Source organism: Maylandia zebra, linkage group LG5 (assembly GCF_041146795.1).
Source record: "Maylandia zebra isolate NMK-2024a linkage group LG5, Mzebra_GT3a, whole genome shotgun sequence".
NCBI classification, from domain to species: domain Eukaryota; kingdom Metazoa; phylum Chordata; class Actinopteri; order Cichliformes; family Cichlidae; genus Maylandia; species Maylandia zebra.
The window spans coordinates 21,475,094-21,499,912 of NC_135171.1; the positions used below are offsets into that span (position 1 = coordinate 21,475,094).

The window sequence follows — 24,819 nt, forward strand, 5'->3', positions numbered from 1 at the left end:
ACAGTTTTGACTCACTGCTCAAATCAGTAAGGCAACAAACACAAGTGCATGCGTGACGCGCGCAGACCAATTTGTTCTGGTAAAATTAAAAATTAAGTGTCAACATCAAGCGATTGAGCCGCCTTGACAGATGCTTACCTGAATAACAGGTTTCATCTTCATTATTATTGGATAATAGCACAGTTGTCACATGAGAGTGATGCATAGTGAGGGTTCACTACAGTCAGCACTAAATACTGCAAGTATCTGGGACGGAGTTTCTAAATTTAGGAATCAGAGAAACAGGGAGCGGAAACAGGAGATGTCGAAAGGGAGGAACAGCTGAGGGAAAAGAGATAGATTTGGGTAGTGGGGTCCAGAGAAAAAGGGATGGAGGAATTCCCAAGTTGTCCCGATGAATCCAAACAGTTCTCTGTTAAAACTGCAGATAACTGGGTGCAATTATGATAAAGCCCAATCACATTATTCATGTCTTTCTTTCATTTGTCTTAAAAGCTTTTGCTCATAATTAAAGTGACGCAAATGTCATATTTTATTCTTCTCTTTACAGATCACATCCTTGTCAAATGTTAAACAGTCTTGAGATTTGAGAGACATCACTTGAAGTGAAGACTGTTTGACCTTTCAGTATACTTGTCCGCAATAATTCTGAATGATGATCGAGTCTGTCTGTAGTAAAGGTCTTCTTGGTTGTTCGGTTAGAAATCTGTATCATTTCTATATGATTTGCTCGGCTTTGTGTTCACATTTTCCTCTCCTAGCCAAGTACCTCTAACCAATAGAAAGTTTTCTTATATCAAATATTAGAAACGGACTACTATTTGTATGGTTAGTTTTGCGACAGAATGGCAGTTTGTCCGAGGTGTACCTCGCCTCTCGACCTACGACAGCTGGGATAGGCTCCTTTCCCCCCTACAGCTCTGTTAAGGATAAGCTAAGGAGAATTGATGCATGGATGGATACTACTTGAATGGTGCTTTTCTACCATTTCTGAGCAATCAAAGCGCTTTAGACTACAAGTCACATTGACACAGACATCCCTTAAGTGCTTTCTACCTATCACACTCCCTGTTGATGGATAAAGTAGGGTCATCCCGACTGCACTGACCTTTCAGCTGCTAGACGACCTGCACTACCTGCTGAGCCATAACCACTTTTAAAATAACTCGACGCAGACATGTGGGAAAACAGCTTCTCCCGTGTAACTAAATTGGCTAATAATAGCAGTTCAATATTTGAGTGTTGACAAAAACAATCACCTTGGACATGATATGAGTATTGAGTGACACAGATGGACTTTGATCACCTTTTTAATACAGATGCTGTTCTGCTCTATACAATGACACATATTATAAATCTTATACAATACTAATATTTCTCTATACACATGGTCATAAATGTACAGTACAGTGTACACACATACAGTATTAACACAAATTCACTTACATGTATCTTCTCTTTACAGTAACTTTCCAGCTCACCAAGAGTTTATCACAATGGCTGATTTTCTGTCCGGCAGATGATTGTGGCCAAAGTAAAAGATTTTATCATTATTATTATTATTTGGACTAAAACCTAACTCAGACTCTTTATTATTTACATCCCTGAAAAAATGTACATGAATACACAATAATTACTGCCTTCTGTCTGTCTCACAAATAGTGTAAAAGGGGTGAGGATGAAAGAGGAGATAGCCCAAAGCCCTCCGAAGGAGCACTCCAAGTCTTGAGTCCATACAAAGTTAAAAGTTAAACTAACTACTTAGTGGACATAAATCTTTACTTACTGCAACACCCATAATACAACAGTTGATTGAGGGCTGGCTTATTGGTGTGTTTTTTTTGTTTGTTTGTTTCATTTTTTTATTTTTTTTGGTTGGTTTTTTTTTGTCCAACAAGTCTGGGAATTTGACATAAAGCCCTGAGGAGAAAAAGAGACACCAATATTGTGCAACATGTCCAGGACTCAGTCCAGAGGCGGTCTGTCTCTGTGATCATTCAAACCCCTAACCAAAAGCAGTAACTCTGCTAGCCAGAGAAACAAACAGCTAACACAAAGAGGTGTCTCACGTCTGCGGTGATTTCACCATCGTTCTGATCTCTCAAGTTCATCTTGCTTGTTAACCTGCTGTGACTTGAGAGCCTTTTATTATTGAAGTTTTCAGAAAATATTGCCCTTTAATTATCACTTTAAAAGTGAAGTTGATCCTTTTTCAGCAGTATTTTTAGCAGTTTCCTGCCATTTATACATAGTTACATATTCTCTATATCGTTCACTTTTATGTTCAGCTCCCCCCCGTTAATCAGAAGATTTCCTTTTGCCTTTCTGTTAAACATATGTTGAAAGCCAAAAGGTCTTTGTTCACACTCTCTTTGTTCACATCCTATGGGTCATTGCTTTGCTCGTTTATTGCACATAATCAGTGACACACGCACACATTTCTTCATTTACACAACCACGCAGCTTTTGCAAACGCACATGCATACATGCACACTTGCAAACAAACGCTATCATACAAATATTCTCCATAACCGTGGTCATTAAAGTTCATTTTTCCTTAAAAACAAACAAAAAATAAAAACTCATGCCTTTTAGCTTTTGCTTGCACACATTCTTCTAAAACATGGTGTTTATTGAAAATCAGGTCTAAATCAGTTTTTTGTCTTCTTCATTTTTTGCAGTTTCCTGGTTTAGTATGAGCCTGTAAACTTTGAATCTCAATGCTTGCATTTATCTGCCTTTGATTCTCTATATGCAAACAAGTTTACTCGAAGTTGATACATTGTTGTAAACATACAGCAGGACAATCAGCACCATAAGAATACTAATAACTCAATTAAGGCATGAAAAAAATAAAGCAAAGAACGGGAAACAGAGACTTCCATTAATAATTTCGTTTTTGTCACTGAGAATATCTGTGCAGGTAGATATTGATGTGCTTTCACAGATAATGATTAAATATAGATCAATGTGCAATAATTGGATGAGTGTGTGTGTATCTACCTGTGCATATGTACATGCACATGCAAGTTGAAAGTGCACGCAGGAGCAACACTGTACTGTATGTATTCGCGGTTATCTATCCTTTACCCTACATTTGGGGTGGATGTGAGTATTATTAGCAGTCATGGCTATGATGTTGTCATAAAAAGTTTTGACTAGTATTGCCACAGAGACACACTGGCCATCTTGTCAGTCAGAAAGTGGACTAATGACAGCCTTGGTAAGGAGAGCAGACTCTAATAGAGCTCATGTTTCTCCACATCTGTATGTAGCAAGAGGCCAAGAGACTTTCTCCTGACCTTTATATGCTAGCTGGTTGTCAGTTTTCCTCACACCCCATGGATCATTACACTTCATCTATACAATCCATCTCCATTGTCTTGGTAAGATACACATAGTTCTTCAAATTCACACACATATTCATACATCCACACTCTAAAGACCAGCCTCATTCCCTCACTGCCTCTGTGAGGCACCGATCAGTGCCATCACTGCCCTCCACCCGCGATTTGCGATTCTTTCTTTTGCCTCCTCCCTCTACCCAAGAGTTATGAATAACTGTCCCTCCACTAGGAGCTGGGTCCACTTGCAGAAGTGAAACGACCCTTTTCTTAACACGTGTTTTGAGTGCGCGGCGCAGTTTCTGCCTGGTGAAAGCATAGAGCAAAGGATGAAAGATGGTGGTTCCATAAGCCATGGCCAGGAAGCACAGACGGAGCCGCACCAGGCTGTCGCTCGGACCCATACACAGGATTAAAACATTGACTGCAGACAGAGGAGCCCAGCAGCCGAGGAATGTGGATATGATGATTAGGGACATTTTTAGGACGCGACGCTGACGTTCCCGACGGTCCCGGTGCCGCCGCACTGCTCGCCGCAAAGCGATGATGGCAGAAACTGAGGCCTGTACACCCATGGAGGAAGCTGGCAGTGGTGTGTTGGCGTGGGTCTGAGCTGAGGCTGAAGGTGGGGTTGGAGAAACTGGGGTGGCGGGTGTGGTTGCGATGGGGGTGGTCGCTGCAGTGCTGACAGTGGTGACTGTTGCTCCACTGTCAGACATCCCTTGGGGCATGGAGGAGAGTGGCGGGGGTGATGTCGGTGTAGGCGTGGGGGAGGGAATGAGGGAAGGATGACTGAGGTTCTGGTTCTGGTTGGAGGACACTACCTCTGTGGGCAGGCTTAAGTTCTTCTTCCTCTGCCTCCTGCAGCGTATCCTGCAGGTGGAGTCCTTTGCACGGGTACTCCTCATCATGTGAGAGCCGATGCGGATGTTGAGAGCCTGTAGGATCCTGGAGTAAGTGAACAACATAACTGCCACAGCGATAAAGAAGCAGGGCACTTGGAGGAGCAGGTGGTAATACATTGCCAAGCCTGTGTAATACCCCTGCCCTCCAACACAAAGCAATGTCCTGTTCTGCCATACTGGAGGCAGGTGTTGTGAAGGGGATGGAGGTGTAGTTGTGGGTAATAAGGAAGGGAACAGTGAGGAAAAAGTGGTGGTCTGTTCAGTGATGAGCTGAGAGTCATTGTTCTTCCTTTCCAGCTCCTCATGTTCACCATCCTCAGCCCTTGAAGAGAAGAAGTCCCCCTCAAGGAAGGGCAGGAAGAAAACGGCCAGAGACAAGGCCCACACAGTTGCCAAGAGTAGCGCAGCACGTCTGGGGGTCAGCAGACGACTGGCTGGACGCACTGAGATGTCATATCGGTCCAAGCTGATTACTAACACGTTGACTGCCGTAGCCACGCTAGTGAACGTCACACAGGCCTCATGGAAGCAGCAAAGTGTGGCCAGGCTGCTAACTCCATTTTCATTTGCTGGCAGCAGGATCACAGCCACAGTGAGTGGCAGACACAGCACACACACCAGTATGTCGAGCACATGGAGGTTGACTGTGACCAGGTTGCTGACTGAGTCCACCAGGTTGGACTGAGCACAGTACAGCACAAGAACAGTCAGGTTGCTGCTGAAGCCCAACACAAGCTCCAGCATCAGCACAGTGGTCAGAGACACCTGAAAGCCCAGAGGGTAGGGCGTGCTCCAGCCCTCCTCCACGCCCACCTCACTCCCTCCATCCAGCAGGCCTACCCCCTGGCCATCACTGGTCTCCAGGAGGTCACGATAGCCTTCGGTCTCCATTGACGCCGCGGCAGTCCTTTACACATAGCAACAGAGGCCGGCGTACCTGACCATGTTCCCTTCTTCTCTGGCTCAAAGGAGACAGCGATGGAGGAGATGTGGTTGTATCTAAGAAAAATAAAAAGAACAGACATGGAGGAGAAAAGAAAGAGAGACAGAGAGTGATCAAGCAGTTCGGCAGTCAGTTTACTCAAAAATAACGCTGCACAACAAGTACAAGTCAAACTTGTCAAATTTCACAAGCGAGGGGAAGCTACTAGCTGAAGCTACGAGGGAGGTGAAAGTGATCTCGGCAGTCGAGCGGAGTCGTGGGGTGCAGTTCAAGCTGCTGCTGATGACCCATGATGTCTCGCTGGCCTCAACAGTGAAACAACAACATGCTTCATACAGACAGTGGTAACAACTCAGGGAGGATGTGGGGCAGGATGTGTCTCGGGGTGTACGTGAATATACCTATAATCCACATAGTATGCAGAATTAAAAAGAAAAAAAGATTCCCTCATAAACATGAGTGGGCGAATGTTTGATTCATTCTTATGCAACATACATTATGTGGGTCAGAAAGCTGGCTGGATAAAGCATATACAGATAAACAGGAATAAACCAACACACCTGCACCGTCAAGATGTCAGTGACGTACTACGTGTTGTGTCTAACATCTACCTCTACGAGTACCCATTCCTAAGTGATTAACAACCCACCTTGTGAATTTACGACATACCCGTACAAATCCAATAAGTGTCAAGCTTTGTTGTTAAATCATCTTTCTGTTTTTTTGTTTTTTTCACCAGCTATATAAAATCTTCAGCTTCTACTTTCAGGAGCAGAGGTGGCAGGAGCATTGGTAGCAAGGACATTTGCAGTGCATGTCAACATTGCAGGCAGCCAACTGAGGGTGGCAGCAGTTAATAGTTCTCACAGGGAAATGTAACGAAGACGAATAGATCAATGATCCACAGACAGTGGCGCACAAACAATGCTATCAGAGAAAGACCAGCTCCCCTGGCATCCTCTCTCCACACCCCCTCTTTCTCCTTCTCCTTCCTACATCCTCCACATCCCTTTCTACTCTGTTGCCTTTCAGTTTGCTGGCTGACTGCTTTGCATGTACAGCATGTTATTCACGGCTGGTTGAACGCTCTCTTGCATTAGAGGGAATCATACAAAATGATTAGGTCAAGAGAAGATGCCTTCATGATTTGCTTTAAGGAATTAAAGTATTCCCTCGAGTGTCTGTCTAAAGAGGAGCTACAGATCAGCGGCAGCGCTGACCCAAGCTTTCCTCTGCCACACTTTTTGTTCTCACCCTCTCGTTTGCCCTTTTCTCTTTGTTTTATTTCACAGTTTCCCTCCCATTTGTCATGTGGAAAGCACCTGCAGGCAGAGCAGGACTCAATGCGGAACAGTGGTCTATCTTAATTCGCTAATGGGTTTCATGGGGTTTGCGGTGGTGCTGGAACATTGATTTAAAGCATCATCGATCTGCCAATTTAACAAGCCTGAGGCGAGGGAGCACATAAACACACTTCCTGTCACACCCTCCCAAGTGTACCTGTGGTCTCATTTTGATTTTGAGAGGCCGGATAAAACAGTTATGAGTGACTGTGTTCAATTCCTGTGTTTTAACTACAGTTTAAGATGTTTTCTTTACTTTATCATTATTGCAAGGCAAAGTATCACGCATGGCTCAGGGGACCGAAAGTAAAATGTGGTGTTTCCCACTTTTATTACTGAAGTTTTTATGATTTTTTTTTCAGAATCATAAAAACTGAATCAATTCACAGACCTCATCACAGGAGTGAAACTTTAAAACTAAGTGGGCTTAGATCTTTTAATGTTAGCGATATTGGTTATGTTTGTCTTTGATCAATATGGCGAACAACATGCTGCAACAGAGTGTCATGGAGCTAACACTCGCTTAAACCAATCACAGTGGCAACATTGTCAGCATTGTGCTTTCCAGCACATGTGAGTGTTGTTTAACCGCTGTGGCAAATTAGGGTTGGGAAAGACTTTTAAATCAATAAATGGCTGACAAAAACTGAAAGGTGTAACACAACAGTCACCTGTCACCTAAACTGTATTTTTCACAGACATTGCGACAACAAAACAGAGAATAAAATTATCCACAAGTCAATCTCTTTCAGCAAACACCAGGTCATCATTTTTTACTCTTAACTGTCCTGCCAATAATTACAAGAGGATGACTGTGTAGCGGCCCGGCAAAAAGGCAGACGACATAGCTTTCAACAAGTGCAATTTATCCTTTTCTATGGCTAATGACTCCTGCGACAGAGGATACTTGGGATGAAGCCGTAAGAGTTACAAAGGGACAGAGGCAATAGAGTAGAAAACATCAAAGTTAGCATGTGTTTGCTCCCAGCAAGACAAAATGTCAGAAGGCCTTTATATGAGCAGCTGTGACTTCGACCTGCGGGCACCAAAACTGACAATAACCTAGTTTTTACAGGGACGTGGGGAGAATAAAATTAAAGCAGACAGACGGGTAAACTTTGGGGAGTTTTTATAAAAATCACAGGTGTTTCTGTTCTTTTAGTGAGAACTTAAAACACTAAGGTTCACCTGAGGTTGCTCGTGCAAGTCGTTATCACAGTAACTGAAGAAAGTTGCAAGAATCATCATCATCAATCAATTTATTTCTTTAGTTCTAACAAGTGTTTTGTGTTATTGTGGCATCCTTTTTGCAATCAGTCACAGGGTGTGGGTGTTGTGAGAAAGTGGGTTGTTGGGTTGAGCGAGTTGTGGCAACAGAAGATGGCTGTAAACAAGGGGAAACTTTGCCAGCTGAAATTACATCAACAGTGTGATTGCCAATTTAGACAGGCGGGGGAACGACAGGAAAAACAAACTTAGAGGTACAAATTGTACGATTGCTTGAAAGTTTGAAAAAAGAGGTGAAAGTTAAAGAAAGGAACAGATTTTTGGATTGATTGTAAACCCAACATTAACTGCTAGGATGTCTGTGTATTGTGTTGCATAGATGTCCACTGAAGTTAACCAGCTAGTGCCAGAACCATAAACATAGCCAGCATGACATTACTCGAGCACACACGTAACTGTTAACAACAAGAAAAAAAATGACATAAAATATTAAGAAGATGATAAATAAAATACAGATGTCTGATCACAAAACAATAGGTGAATGTTTTTTGCAATGTCCAAGGCTTGTTTACTTTTTATGTTTCATGTCTTCTTAAAAATCAATCATGTTATTCCTGAAAATTATGCCCATTATTTAAGAAACACCATCTGTGGATAAATTGTTTGGCCATAATAACAAAGATGTGGTACAGTAATTCCCTTTTCCTGTCCATCATTTTAAGACCAAGTTTAATATCGTTAAATTCTAATATGGGTGCTTGATAGTATTTTTCAGAAAACCAATTTTGAAGTGTTATCCAAAAGGTTTGAGTGTAATTACAATCAAAAAACAGATCCTTTGAAGTTTCAATCTCTAAATCCCAAAAAGTACAGGTATTTCTGTTAATGTTGAATCTCTGTCTCAAAGATTAATGTCATTAATGATTTTAAAGTAAGTGGTAGACAGTTATACCAGATACCCTTTCTGGTTTTCAGCTGGGCTTGAACCAGCATCATTTTGATTAACAAAGCAAATACGTAAGCCACTACTGAGCACAACAAAGTGGGCTCAGGCGACGTGGCCCGAGCCCATGGACTCAGAAGGACAGTGCTTACAGAGGAAGACAGAAAGCCATTTCCCTGTATAGAGCTAGCAGTCTTCCTGAAACCACAGCTATCGTCTTCTGGTGGTCTTCAGATCGAATGCAGGGTTAATGCACTTCTGCACTGGCTTAATGTTTGTGCTCCAGAAGCTACGTCAATGTTTTATAGAGTCCATGGCCTGAACATACCCTTGTAGAACACCACTTTGTACTTAAATATGGGACAGTAAGTCAAGTGTCCACTCTGCCCACAATCGAGGGAGGACAAGCGGTTCTGCCTAGAGATAAATTCTTTCCATTGTCTCTGATTTCAACCTTTTGGGCCATCGTTGTGGAGAGCAGGCAGTTGATAAATTAAACAGTAAATACAACAATGTTTGAGAACAGGGTTAAAGAGACAGGGCTGTCTGTCTCTGGTCTGTTTTTCCCTGCGCAACTCTCGTCGCACTTATGCCTCCTTGCACACCACTTACCACATCCTCTCCTCCCAGCCATCATAGTCAAGCCATCAGATCATGCTGTAGCACTGTCTGGCAACACAAACACCAGCTACCCCTACATTAATGCCTTAGAATTAAAGTTTGGCTAAGAAACTTTTTTTTAAGTATTTCTTCAGCCCTGAAACAAAGTATCCCACTTATTACATTTTTAAGGCATGTACAAAATTTTACATTGCAAAACGACTTTGCCTTTAGTGCTAAACCAGGCAAATAAATCTGAGAAGCAATTTTAAAGTTTAATGTAGCAGCACTGTTCAATTCTGCTAAATTGGTTTGGGTAGCCCCATGGGTCTTCTCTTATCAATCACCAGCAGAATTTACAATCATGTACTGAAAGCGAAATACAATGACTGCTTGGTTCGGTGCGGAACTGAATGAGTAGCTGTCATCGGGAGATTTTACTCAGGCTTTACAGATGTTTTCATCACATCTGGTCTCTCATTTACTGTAGCTTGTATGACTCTCTCCAAAACAACAAACTGTGTCCTAGATTTCACAGCTTCCTGGGCCCTGCTGTCGGGGTCGTTATAGGTGTTGGGCAGGAGATGACAAGCTGTCAAGCCTGTTCTCACATTATCAGAGGGTGAATAGTAAAGCAGATCCAGTTAGTGCCAAAAACTTCACTTTCTTCCTTTCTTTTCGAACTTTCCTCCTGCTTTGTGATCTTGCATTCACTCTGCACACAGGTACAAACAAGCTCTCCATGTATTTAATTTGTACTCCTGACAACAAGTTTGCTGCCAGAGGCTTAATTACTTCTTCCCAGCACAAGACAAACAGTCGGCATGCTTGCGTCCCAGGCATCATCTAAAACAACATGGCGTGAGGTGTTTCTTGCCATATTTCTTACTGTGAGAGAGCGAGGAGAAGGAGAAAAATAGATGAAGAAAAGGTTGTATATAAATAATTATAGCAAGAGTACAATACATTGTTCCAATCGCAGCCACCAGGGAGCTGACAAAATCCACTTTGCACAAGTTCAGAGTGAAGCAGTAGCTCAGTAGAAGTCAAGATAAAATTCAGGTTCCAAGTTAATGGCACAGCTCTTTGCCACCTGTGTTTACTCAACCGCTGTTTTTATATTTTTTACTGCTTTCCTTTCATTGAACTTGGCTTCGAGACCCAACTTTGTAAAAACACTATAAAGTCATTTCCATTATGCTACCTCAATTGGTAAAGTCACTTGACATTCACTTCAAAACTAGTAGAACTCCCTGGACATGAACCACACACACATTTTCCTTGCAAGTCTGCAGTGAAGCACAAAGAGTTTATTGAATCTGGTCCTGCGTGTCGTGACCTCAGTCCATCGTGCTGCTGCGTGGCAGGGTATCTGCAGTACCTGCTGCTGCTGAAAGTGCTGATCTGTGCCTAGGATCATGTTCCAATTTTCACCTCAGTCCTAGGCAATATAGAAGTGACAGTGGTTGGTATGTATGAGACTTGGGATGATGGGCCAATTATGTAAAAAAAAAAACAGAAAGCTTTTAGTGCTCAAACTGCATCTATCTGAGGAAGAAACTAATTTTTACAGAAGACAATATCCACAGAATCTCTGCAGAGAGTTTGTTGTCTTTGGATGATTCATGAATCTGAGTGTTGCTGTAAGTTGGAAAAATAAGACAAAGGTGTCAAAGGCTGAATATGAAGTGGAGGCACTTCAGGATGACAGATATACAGCTCTTTTTTTCCATGCAGTAAGCAGTACTTTTACTGGCACTGTGGATTGATTTAAGTTAGTCAACTTGGTGTCTCTTACTGCAAGAAGTTCTTAAGTTCTCCTGATGGACTTAAATATCTCTTTTAATCTGTTTAAAACTATTTAACTGTGCTGCGTCACATTGGCGACCTGTCCAGGGTGTACTCCACCACTTGCCTTATGGTAGCGAGGATAGACTCCAGCCCTTCCACAGCCCTGATAAGAATAAGTGGATGAGAATGGATGGATGGATATTTAACTGTGACTCTCTCCTCAAGGATGGAGATCGTCAGATTGTCAGTGTTCTTATGTAAATGTCGAGGCTCTTACCAAAAGCGATGAGAGAAGGAAAATGTTATAATATTAACCTGTACCAAGAGAGCACTGCCTCTGAGTACAAAGATGGAAGCTTCATTGTACTATGGCTTATTTAGATTCCTATCTACAATATGGAAAAACTGTTATCTCCTTTTCTGATGGATTTTTCCTTGTAAAATGTCAGTACAAAATGGTAAAATGTGAACAAAGGCTTTGTTCTTTGATTTGACAAGACTATCACCAAAAGTTGACATTTAGGGAAGAAAGTAAATCAGTAGGGAGAGTGATAGGACAGGGGAGGAGATAAGGAGGGGGGAAAGTGAATGCAAACAGGATGATGGCGGATGCGGCACGCTGACTCATGGTTTTCTTAGGTATTCCTGATGTCCGCAACAAGACAATCGATCAAAGGCTTAACTTTCCCATGTAATTCATCTCGCAGCACTAAGGGCAAGCAGCCACCAGCTGGGCAGCAGCATCCCTGGCAGGCTCCCAGTAAAGCAGCCTGGACAGGCCAGCAATAGATCCAGTTCAGTGAGAGCACCAACCTACCTAATGTGCTCCTCATCAGGACAGCTTTCGGAACTTCGGGAGAAAGGCACACAACAAGATCATTACTGTGTGCTTGTTACAGGTGGAAATATCCACCTGTAACTCAACAACACTTCTCTTAAGTGAGGCCAAACAATCACAAACCCATAAAAATTTCAAAATGGGTTATCATAAATCCTGCCAAGCTTACCAAAGACATACAAGCACACAATGTAGTCCACAATGTATTACTAACTGCCACCCACTGCCAGCCCACGTCTCTGCTTGCTCTCCCTGCCCGTCTGCACTCCACAGATACAGTGAAAGATGGATTGCTATCTGAGGTGAATGACATGTTGTGTGCTTAAGAAACTGCTGAATCCCAGCCACACAAGTGGAGGAGAAAGGTATGGGGGTAGCAGGAGGTAAGATAAAAGCAGGAGGTAGGTGCAGTGAGGGACTGATGGATAGGAGGGAGGCTTAGGGGTGTGCAGATGGATGCTGAGTTGTGTGCTTGCTCGAGGGGAAAGTCTGCTCCCCGCTCACTACCACAATCCATTTCTCCTTTGAATAGTTACACCATCAGCCCCCTACACCATCTATCTTACAACCAGCACATGGCTCTTTCCTTTTATACTCTACAATATCTTTGTGTAATCCCCCAAGACTTTCAGGACAGACTGTGATTTTTAATATTAAACTAGCTTTATAATGCAACTGTGCAAGGAGCCTCCCATGGATTACACAAATTACATCAGAGACGCATAAAATAACACAACACTAGAATATCCAGACATCTTCTATATGATACATTATTTCTGACAGGGTGCTACCTATAAAGATGCCATGCTAGGCAGGTATGTAATCTATTAGTTCAGCTCTGTATAGAAATAAGACTCTGGTCCCTAAACAGCTCTGGTCCACAGGGTGTGAGACATCATTACCACCTGACAGAACGTTCGATGGATTTCATTTGGCTCCCCCTTTTGTTAAAGATACTCCTCTATATCATCTATCCAGCTCTAAACTGTCAAGCCCATAATTTTGTTATTGCACACACCACCCATCAATAAGCACTAATCAAGGCTGCTGTGCAATCACAGCTTTCTAAAAGAAGCAGCGATTAAAATCAAGTGTGAGAGCTGGTCAAAGCATAAATAAAACACAATAATAACAATAACAATAATAATGATGATGATGACGATGATGAGGTGGAGGAGGAGGCTGTCCACTGCCACATAATGACAGAATGGAAAGGATTAGCAATTATATAAGACAACAAAACAGGATAGATAAATGCCCCTTCATTTCTTATGTGCTCTAAAGTGATTGTGATTAGCAATGTGTCCCTCCACTTTTCCATTTCAGCAGCATTTTCCACCAGGAATAATGGCCAGTCTGAATGGAGTCATCACGCTCAAGTGCTGTGCCCACCTCTCATGATTTATATTGTACTGGAGTGTTGTGAATAAATAGTCAAGTCACAGTGTGAGCTCTGCAGCCACTTTAATGACACTCTGGTAATGCCAAACCAGCAGCTGTGTGATAACAGGCTTAGCGCCACTTATTTAGCACAGAGTAGCTTGAATCCATGTTATTTTACACATATCTACATTGCCACACTAAATGTATCAATTCATAAATGCTCCAAGTCTCAGACAAGCATGAGCTTTTATCCCAGGATGGTGGGATTGGTCTTTCTTCATCCTTTAATAAAAGGGTGACTCTTATTTTATTTATTGCTGAAAACTTGTATCAGATTTACTTACCAAATTATCTAGTACATAACCTGGGGAAACAGTTAGATTATGTCTGCAAACTCAGAAAGAAACATCATCATTTATATCTTAAAGATGACAGGGCTTCGGGCATACATAGCAAAAATTTTGCATTCAAAGTTTTATATCAGGGGTTCATAAATAGTGGACAGTTAAAGATGCTGTTTAGCTGCCTTGGGGGAATCTGGAGTTCCCTAATATTTGGATATTCAGTACGAAATTTCTGTTTTTCTCTGGGAAGGCATCCAACATTGTTTCAACAGAGTAAATCTTGACAAGTGCATTAATTGGGTTTGCACACTTAAGTTTTTCCTCCATCTGGAAAGATTGCTTAACACAGCAGAATAAACAATAGTGTACATGTAAAGAAAAGTATCCCCACACACATGAAGGCTAATTGTGCAAGATTTGAATCAATGATGCAGTGATTGTATTTTTGTTTGTTAACACAAAACAGCAAGTTGGATTGTGGCTCCTTTATTTTCTTTGCATTTGCAAAGAGAGAGATAAGATCTTTTTCACTGTGTTCTGTGGAGTCGTATGCTAAACAAGCATATTTTCATGTTATCAATCCTGGCTAGGCTCAGTTTACTGCACAATAACATCGAATTTGATTAATTCTTTTAGGCTTATCGAAATGTTTTGCATGTTTCCCTGCAATCGTTGGCTCATTAAGGTTGTATCAGTGGAAAAGTATAAAAGCATGAGACCATTGTCGCTCTCTGATTTGTGCATGAGCAGCTTTGTACAAGCAAAAACAGCAACTCAAGCATAACGACACTGCTCCACTGCACTACTAGTGGTCAAAATCTCAAAAAAGGGTGTAAAAGAAAGTGACCCACTGAAACTGTGTGTCAGCAACAGAGCAGCTTTTTTAAAAAAATTTATTCATCATTCAAAGCTAATGGGACAATTTTGCACTAATGTAGTGCTCCCAGTCAGATTAAACTAAACCTGGCCTTGCTTTCAATCAGTGGCTCTCTCTGTATACAGAGAGCGAAATCTCTCTATGCACTCTCTCTCTCTCTCTGCTCTTTGAAGCAGATTCACACTCAATGTCCACTCAGTGCCTGAGTTTAGGAGAACCGGGGAACAGCTCAAGAGGTCCAAAAGCTGAAAATGAAAGAAAAAAAAAGATTTGAAAGCATTTCAGTGCAGTGGAGTAAATCTAAGTGATGATGAAGTTGTCTGCACCAGGTTAAAATGATTGAGCTTAAGTTTAATCTGAGAAAGGGAACACAAACACATGCTCAAACATGGTGTACATAACACCATAACTTCTATACACACCTTCAGCCAATGTAGCAGAGGTATATGTACATGTAATTATATTACATCATAAGCAAATATGTTATGTAAGCAAAGCAAAAACAAAAACCTGCAGTGTTAGTATACAGACGGGTGGAATAATGGAGTTCTCTTCCTTGTTGCCTCTGCCTCTCTTTACTTGATAGTCTATTTACACATGCTCACTACATTCTGCTTTTCTAATGATGTATTGTTCCATCCTCACTCTATATTTGCTCTTCGTGTGCTGTGCTTCTACTATCATCCCCCTCATCTGCTTCACCTATCTGTTTTTCTGCACTCGCACACATCAAGGAACAGTGTTATTTGGAAATTAGGTTTAGTGTGGATTTTAATTTCACACAGTGACCGGTGGTGCACTGAAAAGAAGGAAGAGCAATCTCAGCCATCATTTATCGCTCTGTGGACAAGGAAGTTAATGGCATTTATTAAGTCTTGAGTTTTCTTTGTTGTGCTATTCCCAAGGCTGCTTTTCTTTAAAAAATATTTTTAATTTCTGACAATTTTATGCACGAATGTGGGCGCATTTATACCTCATGTTCAAAAATAGCACAGAGGTCTGACAGCTTTTATCAATGATTCAGGTTAACCGAAAAAAGGATGTGACCAGTGCAGTGGAAATATTGTTCTAATTAGGAACATACAAATATAGACACTGTTTGATTAATATAACTACAGATGTCCTTAATTACAGCTGCTTTTAAACCTTGCTGGAGGCTTGGACAGCAGTAAATTAGATTTTCAGTGACTGCAAAGTGATTTTGCACACATCCATCAAAACGTATTCACGACAAACAAGCAAACAAAAATTGAACGTGACACTTAAGTCGTTGAAAGTTTCATTGACAATTAAACACAAATTTGACACATTCCTTACATATAAAAAAGTAAAGGGATATAATAAAACAATCAGTTGTGTTAAAACAAGATTCTGCCAACAGAGAAAATGGGAACTTACTATAGCAAAGGAACAGCTCTCCCATAAATCTTGTGTACTTTTCCCCACACTGATGTTGTCCTGCAGTACCCTTTAATCATCTCCACTTCAGTGTTGATATATAAATCAGCATGTCAGATTATAAGTACTCCATTGGTTATTGCGCTGAAACAAATTATTGCTGCTTTTGACTGTGCTGCGACATCTAGAGTGACATGCGTGATGCGTCCCCACCAGCAGCATCAAAGCTCCTCTATAAATACACGCATAATCGCAAACACATAATGACCCATATGCAAAGCAAACATACAAGCTGCTACTATATAAGAGTGAATGGAAATGGAAAAACAATTAGCCCTTTTGAGACTCACAGCGGGGAATGCAAAAGAAACAGAGCTCTTAAATGAGCACACATGTACAAAAACAAGGTTTTCACTCGTAGTTTTTTGCATGCTTGTACTCCTGATACATGACACTCAACATGAAGCTACATGTGAAATACATTTATCTGTCTTGTGTAACATACAATTTAACAACAGAGAGAGTTCATCTTTTTTGTTATTACAAGACTTTTTAAAAACAGGTTTTATTGTTATGTTCCAAATCAAGTTACTATATATGCATCTTTGTCCAAAAAAGGGTTAAAAGTTACCAAAACTGATATGGTTGTGTTCCTGAAGAGTACTCTTCAAGCCCCTTTTTTAGCTGGATTTTGAATGCGTTTTGTTTATCTTTGTAAAAAAATAAACAGTGACCCCCCTTTTATATGTATTTTTTTATAGTTAGATTCACTGAGGTAAAAACAATGCCCCAGTATTTTAGGCTGAGCTCAGCAGAAATTGTAATTAGCTGACACATTATTGCAGTATATATAGCGCTAGGTGTTACAAGTGATTACGACATGTCAGAGGGTGTTTGAAAGAGGAATTCAGTGCAATAATGCAGGAGAATGTGGGAAATGAGTGAACAAAAAAGTTCATAAAAATTCTTAATTCATATTAATGAATTAATTAATGCAATAATAAAAAGCTTCCTGCTATGCACAAATATGATGCTATGTAGCAAAATATTTTCCTTCATTTTTATCATGCAGATGACTTCTTGCAAACGGGCAGCACCACTGTAACTACTGGAAAATGTGTTGCTTTGCAGGTGCAAAGTTGTTTGGCAGACAGAAACCTATCTCACAAGACCAGCGTACCAGTGCTCTCCTATTTTATATCTAATGAAGAAGAGAGGAGTGTTTAAAACCGTCCTGCTCCTCACTCAAAGAGACAGTCTGCGGGAAACTATCAACATAATAATGTAGACTTTAAAAAAACATTGCTATTTCCTCCAGGAAATTTAAGGAAGACCAGGGAGCTTAACAGTGAGACATCATCACATTTTTTTTTCTTTTTAAATAAAATCAAAACTCTACAGCACAAACCATCCAGTCATTAATATTGATATTTTTCGCAGGCTTTGATGAAGGGCAGCAGCTCGGCCAAAAATATTATGCTATTAAGCATATATGCATAAATGTAAGATATGTAAATAAATGCAGGAGAGCCTTGATAAACTATCCTTTGAAATCATGATATCAGTGGGTTATAACAGTTGGAGACCAACAAAGCATGTTTAATGTGGAATAATTTTATCTGACTAAAACATTAAACGTCAAAACGTTAGTTTATGCACCGAGTACTCGCTCTTAAAACGATCAAACGGTGCACCTTCACCAAGCGTGGCGCATGCATGTGGCTGAAGCATAACAATCACTGTGGGTCTCTGAAAAATGGGGGACTTGGAGGATGAAAATCATCATCTGATCATATTCAAAAAGAATCAGAGAAAAAGAGCAAAAAACAGCACAGTGACACCCCCCCCCCCAAAAAAAGGAAGAAGAAAAAAAGGTTTGATTTAGATATATTTTTCACTGCAATACAAGAAACTTATTGTCTGCTGTTACTGAACAGAACGATGAAGCCTATCTACACCGTCACAAACTGAATGATTGCTGTCCTGCTGATCACTTTATATTTGAGAGCGAAAAAAAGCGATTAAAAAGATCCCCCTAATGTGCTGTTCTGACACCAGGGTGATTTGTTATTGTTGCCTGTAAGATGCAATAAAACTGTCTTATCCCGCCATAAGAGACCCAGCATTTGTTTTATTTTGCAGTATCCATTTGACAGCCAAAAACCTTTCTAGTCAAATGAGACTAGTATCTTATCCCTAAGATACTAGGAATTAATAAAAGCAAGTCTAATGAGAAAAAGTGCCTTAGACAGATGTTAAACTTACCAGCTTGGTTAATGGGAATTCCCTTTACATCCTACTGCAGGTGTCGGTGCGCTGCGCTTTCTCGAGCACTGGACCCCCGATTCACTCCAGCGCTCTCCAGGACAGCCGGCTGTCAGCCAAAAACGTGACCGGAATAATTTGCCTCCGTTTTGTCATAAATATTACAACGGGAGGGGGGGGAAAACCCTTCACGGCTGCAGATACGGGGCGCAGCCAGTGGCTGCTGTGCGCTCACGAATAAGGTAAGATGAGAGTGTGTCTTGGCGTTTTTCTTAGCCTCCCCCATTCAACAAGGCGCGTTACACCTGTCCACTTTTATTCCGCGGACTTGTACAGCATCCCACGCAAGGACCGGCCAAACGCATGATCATGCGCTAACCGCTCGCTGGAGCGCAGTCGCCGCTCCATCCCAGCGACCAATACGGTGATCTGCAAGCGGAGGGTGGAGGGAGGATGGAAAGGGGGGTTTTCGTTGGAAGGGGTGGAGACAGGGATGCAGGGGGAGCGGTGTGTGTGTGTGTGTGTGTGTGTGTGTGTGTGTGTGTGTGTGTGTGTGTGTGTGTGTGTGTGTGTGTGTGTGTGTGTGTGTAAGATGGTAGCCTTTCACAAGGACGACCTGAAATTCCTCAAGGATGAGCGCTCTTCTGTAGTAATTCAGTGAGATTTCCCATTGTCCTACCCTCCCTCTCGCAAAACATTAGGCACACTTCACATGTCTCCCTCAAAGGAAAATGACTGGATATATTCTTGACATGATAATATCACTTTGCCCCGCCACCATTGTGAGGAGGCTATTTGAGGGTCTGTCTTGGTTGCACTGGGGGCTGTACAGTGAATGTCTGCACAGCTCATATCAGATTCAGAATTTTCATGTGCATGGTGCTGCTGGTGCAGCTGGTAGATAAGCTGGTTAAAGAACAGATTCATGAAGTTTGACATCATAAATCACACAAGACTGCCATCCACTGTAAGCCACATCCTTCTATCTGCTACACTGTGAACAGTGTGCCATTAGCTCTGTGCAGGGATCAAGGTCACCCACTGATAAATGTGCGACCTTGAGCACAGAGTCGATATAAGGTCCCTTGACAGCGCAGTTCTCATGGCACTGTTTGTTTTAGGGGCTTAAATCACAATGCAAGTATCTGTAACATAATGTGCAAAGGTGGATTTAGATAAAAGGTATGTGCACTTGGCAGTCTCTAAAGGGGAGCTGGGGCAGCTGATGTCAGCTGTTCTTTGTTCATAAACTCCCACAGGGCGAAAAAAACAAACAAACAAAAAACATTAAGGCGCTTTCTCATGTTCAAATGTGTTAGGAAAGCAAAAATAATTACTAAACACACTTTGAATAGTTAAATGCTTCTTGAACCTTTTACACCTGTGTCTGAAATTTCAGCGATGACTCATGTATGCTAGAGGCATACAGATGTAACAGATGGTGGAATCATTTCTGAATGACAAACCTTTAATGTTTCAAAAAAAAAAACTAATTAGTCATCTGTTGGATCAACATATTCTTTAGAGAAGAGTTTAGTTTTTCTTGTTTGAAAATGTTTAGGTTAGTTTGATTTTATTAGTTTTAGTCATTTCATTCAACAATCAAATACTAAAAATAAGAATATTGCATCAATATATTAATTTACTTTAGTTTTCCAAGTTAACAAAATTGTATCAGATAGTTAACGTTGTTTTTTTTTAAATAACAAGATGTGGATAACAAGATGTATACAGCAAATAAATGGACTGGTTCTTATAAAATACTTTTCTGCCCTGTTTGAGCACTCAAAGTGTTTATTACAAGCGCCATTCACACCAGATTTTTTTCTCTATGCTTAAGTGCTTTCTGTCTAACATTCATACACATTACACACATATGGCTTAATAGACTGGTAAGGAGGGCCAGTCTGTCCTGGACAATTCCCCTGATTACATAGAGGTGGTGGGTGAGAGGAGGATGTTAGCCAATCTCATATCCATTATGAACAACACCTCTCACCCGCTGCATTCGACTGTAGAGGCCCTGAGCAGCTCCTTCAGCTGTAAACTGCAGAGTGCTATCACAGCTCCTTCATGTGCATTACACATATTGAAGTTTTTGCCTTTTAAAAAGATAATTTATACCTTTTTCTTATTTATTTACATTTTTAATGTGTCTAATATATCCCTAATTCACTTTTTCTTGCTGACCATTGTGCTTCTGTAACAACTGAATTTTCCCAGTGTGCGATAAATAAAGTCTATGTTATTCACACTCTGATGAACACTATGGGAGCAGGTTGGGGTTCAGTATATTCCCCAAGCATGATTTGGTATGCACATGCACAGAGGGATCAAACCACCAGCCTTCCAATTACTTCCTGAGCCACAACCACCCCACAAGCGAACCGCAACAGTTCACTTAGCTCACGACAAAGGCTGACCTGACTGACCAAAATGGTTGAAGCTTTGTGCAATGACCTAGTGATCTCATTCCTTTTGGTCTGGGACCAACTGGTAACTGTTAGAAATCATCAAAAATCGCAAATTGATTGTCATTTACATACACAGAAACAAACGTCTTACATTCAATATCGAGGCAGAACCTCGTAGATCTGAAACAGAATTTCAGGAATTCCTCAACAAATAGTGGCACAGTTGCTGCGGGACAGCAAGTGCAAAATGACACGAATGCTCGGTAACACAATAACCACAATACAAATACCTGGCAACCAGCTGAGTTGAGTCACCTATTGCAAAGTGACGTCTATCAGATAAATAGATATCATGTAGAGTCAGTGCAGACTGACTTAGTTTAATTGAAACATGTTGGAAATTGCATTTATCCTTAAATTAAATGGCAATTATTTGCAAACTGTCTGAGAGGGATTTCAGTGTGTCCAAATCAGACCGGGATGGTTCAGACAGAGGCTGCTGTGTTGCAAGCTCAACCTCTGGGTATTCACTTGGTTGCAGCAACTACTTGCAATATGTCACTGAGTGTGAAAAAAATCAGTGCAATCACCAGGCAAGTACAGATTGTTTCTAGTTGCAGTGAGCATGCAGTCTTATTTTTACTCTAGTGTGACTGAGCTTTTAGACAGCTGACTGTGTGTGGCTATTTCCAGATTTTACAAAAGACACCTCATGGTCTCAAAAGAAAAGGGTTGGGACAGTGTCTTTGTTTGTTTGTTTTATTTATTTATTTATTTGCATATTTGGTACCACCCACCACGCCAACCCTACCAAACACATTTAACTTCAGTCCCCTCGTTTTTTTCAGTAGCCCACCTTTTCCTTTTCGCTGCACCCAACATTTTACAGGACACCAAAGGCACCCTGTGAGCTCACAGCTGCATCTTCTTTTTTAACAAACAAAAAAGCAGCAAATTGCCCTCGGTAGCAATCTGAATCTCTTGTGAAAACAGTCACATGCGAATGCAAAGCTAGGCAGTGATTACAAGCATCTGCCAAACACCCACATACCATATGCCTGTGTCACTTAGCCAAGGAAAAACAGACACCACACCTAAACATGCACGCACAACTCTAGAAAGCAAAATAAATATAACCATAAGTACCAAACCATAATTTGCATGCTTCTGTTTCCAAGCTGGGATGGGTACAGGCACATGCTCACACTCACATGCAGTGTGGCTCAGACATACTTGGGCCTATACAGCTGTATGATACTATGGCACAACTGCATTTGCCTGCATTCAAGCACCAATCAACTTATATTCTTGTCATTTCCAGGGCAACTAAAGAGTCATTACTATTTTGATCCAGTGTGTACCCCATGATTTCCCATACATCCACCATAGCTTCTCAGAACATTGAGGAAAGGGCTATGATCTTGCTGCATATAGCGGAGCCTTAAGAAGCTTAAACAAAAGCAGAGCATCACCTTGTTTCCAGTTGAGAAACTCAAAACATGAACTCTGGTCCAGCCTATAGAGAATTGCACACATCTCCTTCCTCTATGGAGGAGTCCTTTCCATTCATTTTTAAATGTCAGGTTCAAGACGATAAGACTAAAAATAAACCCTTTCTCTTTGATTTTAAGGGTTGATATCCAAATATGACATTTTTCTCTGATGTGTTAGAGAAAGTTTCCTGTCAGGCCTTTACTGTAGCAGACCTGGAAACATCTCAGGTTGTCTATCTTTGACTAATTATCCCCTGGAATAAGAAGAACAAAAAAAAGCCCCCCAAAACACAAAATGCCTATTTTTGTGAGTAGTTATAATAAGACACAAAATCATTTTAAATGCACATATGCACTAGTTGGTGTGTTTACAGTACTCTCATGTTGTGGACTTTTGAGTACATCCGTGTGTCCTGTCCGACAGCAGGCGGAGCAGCGAGGTGGTCTGCAACCCCGTCTGTCCAGTGTAGTTTCAAGGACACTGGCATGAATTCTGGTAAACCTGGAAAAAAGTCAAGACCTGGGGTCTAGCCTAGCTTGAGCATTGATGACTAGTCAACAGAGAAAGTGGGTGGGCCTGGATTACAACTGCCAGACTACAACACATATGCATGATAGATCCTGAAGAGACTATAATAGGAGATGCCTTTTATATTACAACTTTTTTCCTGTAACAAATAATAATACTGTGAGTCTTGTTTTATGGAATTATTTTAGTGAGACTAGATTTACATCAACAAAGTTTTGTAACCAAAAGGTGAAAGATCAAAGGAATAAAATGTTCATAGTTCATAGATAAGAATAGTGTACCAAATATTACCACAATCCATCCAATAGCTGATGAGACATTTTGGTAGGAAGTAAAAAAAAAAAAAAGGTTAGTCTAATGATGGTGCTTGAGGAAAAGTCAAGGAATCAGATGATTCAGTGGATAATAATTACTATAAAAAACATTTCTGGACTCAGATTTATCAGCCTATAGCTATTAATTCATTGAGGGATAGAGGACTGCATTGGGACTAATAAACATTCAAGGAGTGTATGATTATGTGTACAAAACTTTGTAGAACTCTCTTGAGTATTAAGCTAATTCATTTTTAACCATAAACGTCAACATTATGGTGCTCCCAGGGAAATGGTGGAGATTGCAAAAGGTAGAATAATTTATCTGGGAAAATAAAGGTTGGGGGGGGAAAGTTCACATAGTCAGGTTCATAGTTTGAGTCCGAAGTCAACAAAATTCAACACTCGTGTGTGAATGTGTGTGTGAATGGGTGGATGACTGGATATGTAAAGCGCTTTGGGGTCCTTAGGGACTAGTAAAGTGCTATATAAATACAGGCCATTTACCATTTACCATTTGAGATAGACTCACCAGCCACTTCATTAGGTACACATTGCTAGTAAAGGGTTGGACCCCTTTGGCCTTCAGAACTTCTTTATTTCTTAACAACACAGATTCAATAAGGCACTGGAATAATTTCTCAGAGATTCTGGTCCATATTGAGATGACAGCATCACCCGGTTGCTGCAGATGTGTCAGCTGCACTTCCATGATGCTGATCTCCCATTCTGCTGCATCCCAGAGGTACTCTATTGGATTGCAATCTGTGACTGTGGAACTCATTTGAGTGCAGCTTTGTGACATCAGAAGATGATTACACTGTGGTTGTAAAGGGATGAACAGTGTTTAATAACTATTAAAAACTCTGGAAGTGGTTGTTTTAGCTTGACGTGCTATTTACCACCACAGAAAGTAAAAAGAAAGTAAAATCAAGATAGTAGTATTTTTTTTTCAGTATGTGAATACTGAATTTTAAACACACAGAAGAGCTGTTAAAAAATAAGAACACATTTTAGAGATGTTTAGACGCTGACTTACATTCAGACTCAGTTAGGTGTGCCTTTGAAAATCACTGAAACCTAATAGCTGTTCTTATTACAGCAATACTACTAAATTGATGCAGGCAAGCACATAAATATATAAGGACTAGGTGAAATTAACTTTCAGAATGCATAACCTGGTAACTGCATGCATGAGATGGAATATAGAGGCAAAGGAGACACGTGAAAGACAGTTGCATTGTTAAAAAAATAAAAACTGAAGCCAACTGTGGCTTGACAAAATGACCTTGAGCTGAGGTTTGAGAAAAGCTAAAGCCAGGGCGTGGGGGAAGACAGAGGATTATGGGTGAGGTGGAGTGAGAGTGAGAGCAGATGAAGAGAAATGAAGAGAGAGAAAAGTGAGTGAGAGAAAGAGAAGAGAAGAAAAGCCCCAGAGAAAGTGTTGTAGCTATTTGATAGAAGCCCAGCCAATTACAGTCCTGCATTATGAATGCGGAGAAACAAATGTACCTTTTGCCAGCATAAAGAAGGGGAAGCAGGGCTCAGAGAGGTGTCTCACAAAATGCCACCTCAGAAGAGTGTTTTTATAACCTCATGGAGTATTGCCTAAGGAGGGGGTAGACTGACAGGTTGGTTCACCCTCTCATTAGTGTATCCAGGAAGTAGCCTTGGACCTGCACTGTGGGCCTAATGACTGTGTCACCATGACTGTGTGACCTGCCAGAGCTGGTATTTGGTAGTACTGTAAACTATAATTTTCTTGATGCTGTATTCCCACTGTGAGTCTACTGGCTGCTTCTTTTCAAATAAGTCTAATGGGCTGTGAAATTAGTTTTTATCTCTGCACACAATATGGCTACAGAACA

The 24,819-nt window shown here is 41.0% G+C and overlaps 1 protein-coding gene across 1 annotated transcript; it reads right to left on the reverse strand.

The window, feature by feature from the left end:
* Window positions 1–1,835: 1,835 nt before the first annotated feature.
* On the reverse strand, window positions 1,836–18,630 carry LOC101464667 (G-protein coupled receptor 22). The gene is made up of 2 exons (XM_004544850.4): window positions 18,202–18,630; window positions 1,836–5,248 (listed from the first exon to the last, which is right to left on the reverse strand). The coding sequence occupies exon 2, from the start codon at window positions 5,138–5,140 to the stop codon at window positions 3,452–3,454; it is 1,689 nt and encodes a 562-aa protein (XP_004544907.1). The 5' UTR covers window positions 5,141–5,248; window positions 18,202–18,630; the 3' UTR covers window positions 1,836–3,451.
* Between the last annotated feature and the right edge of the window lie 6,189 nt (window positions 18,631–24,819).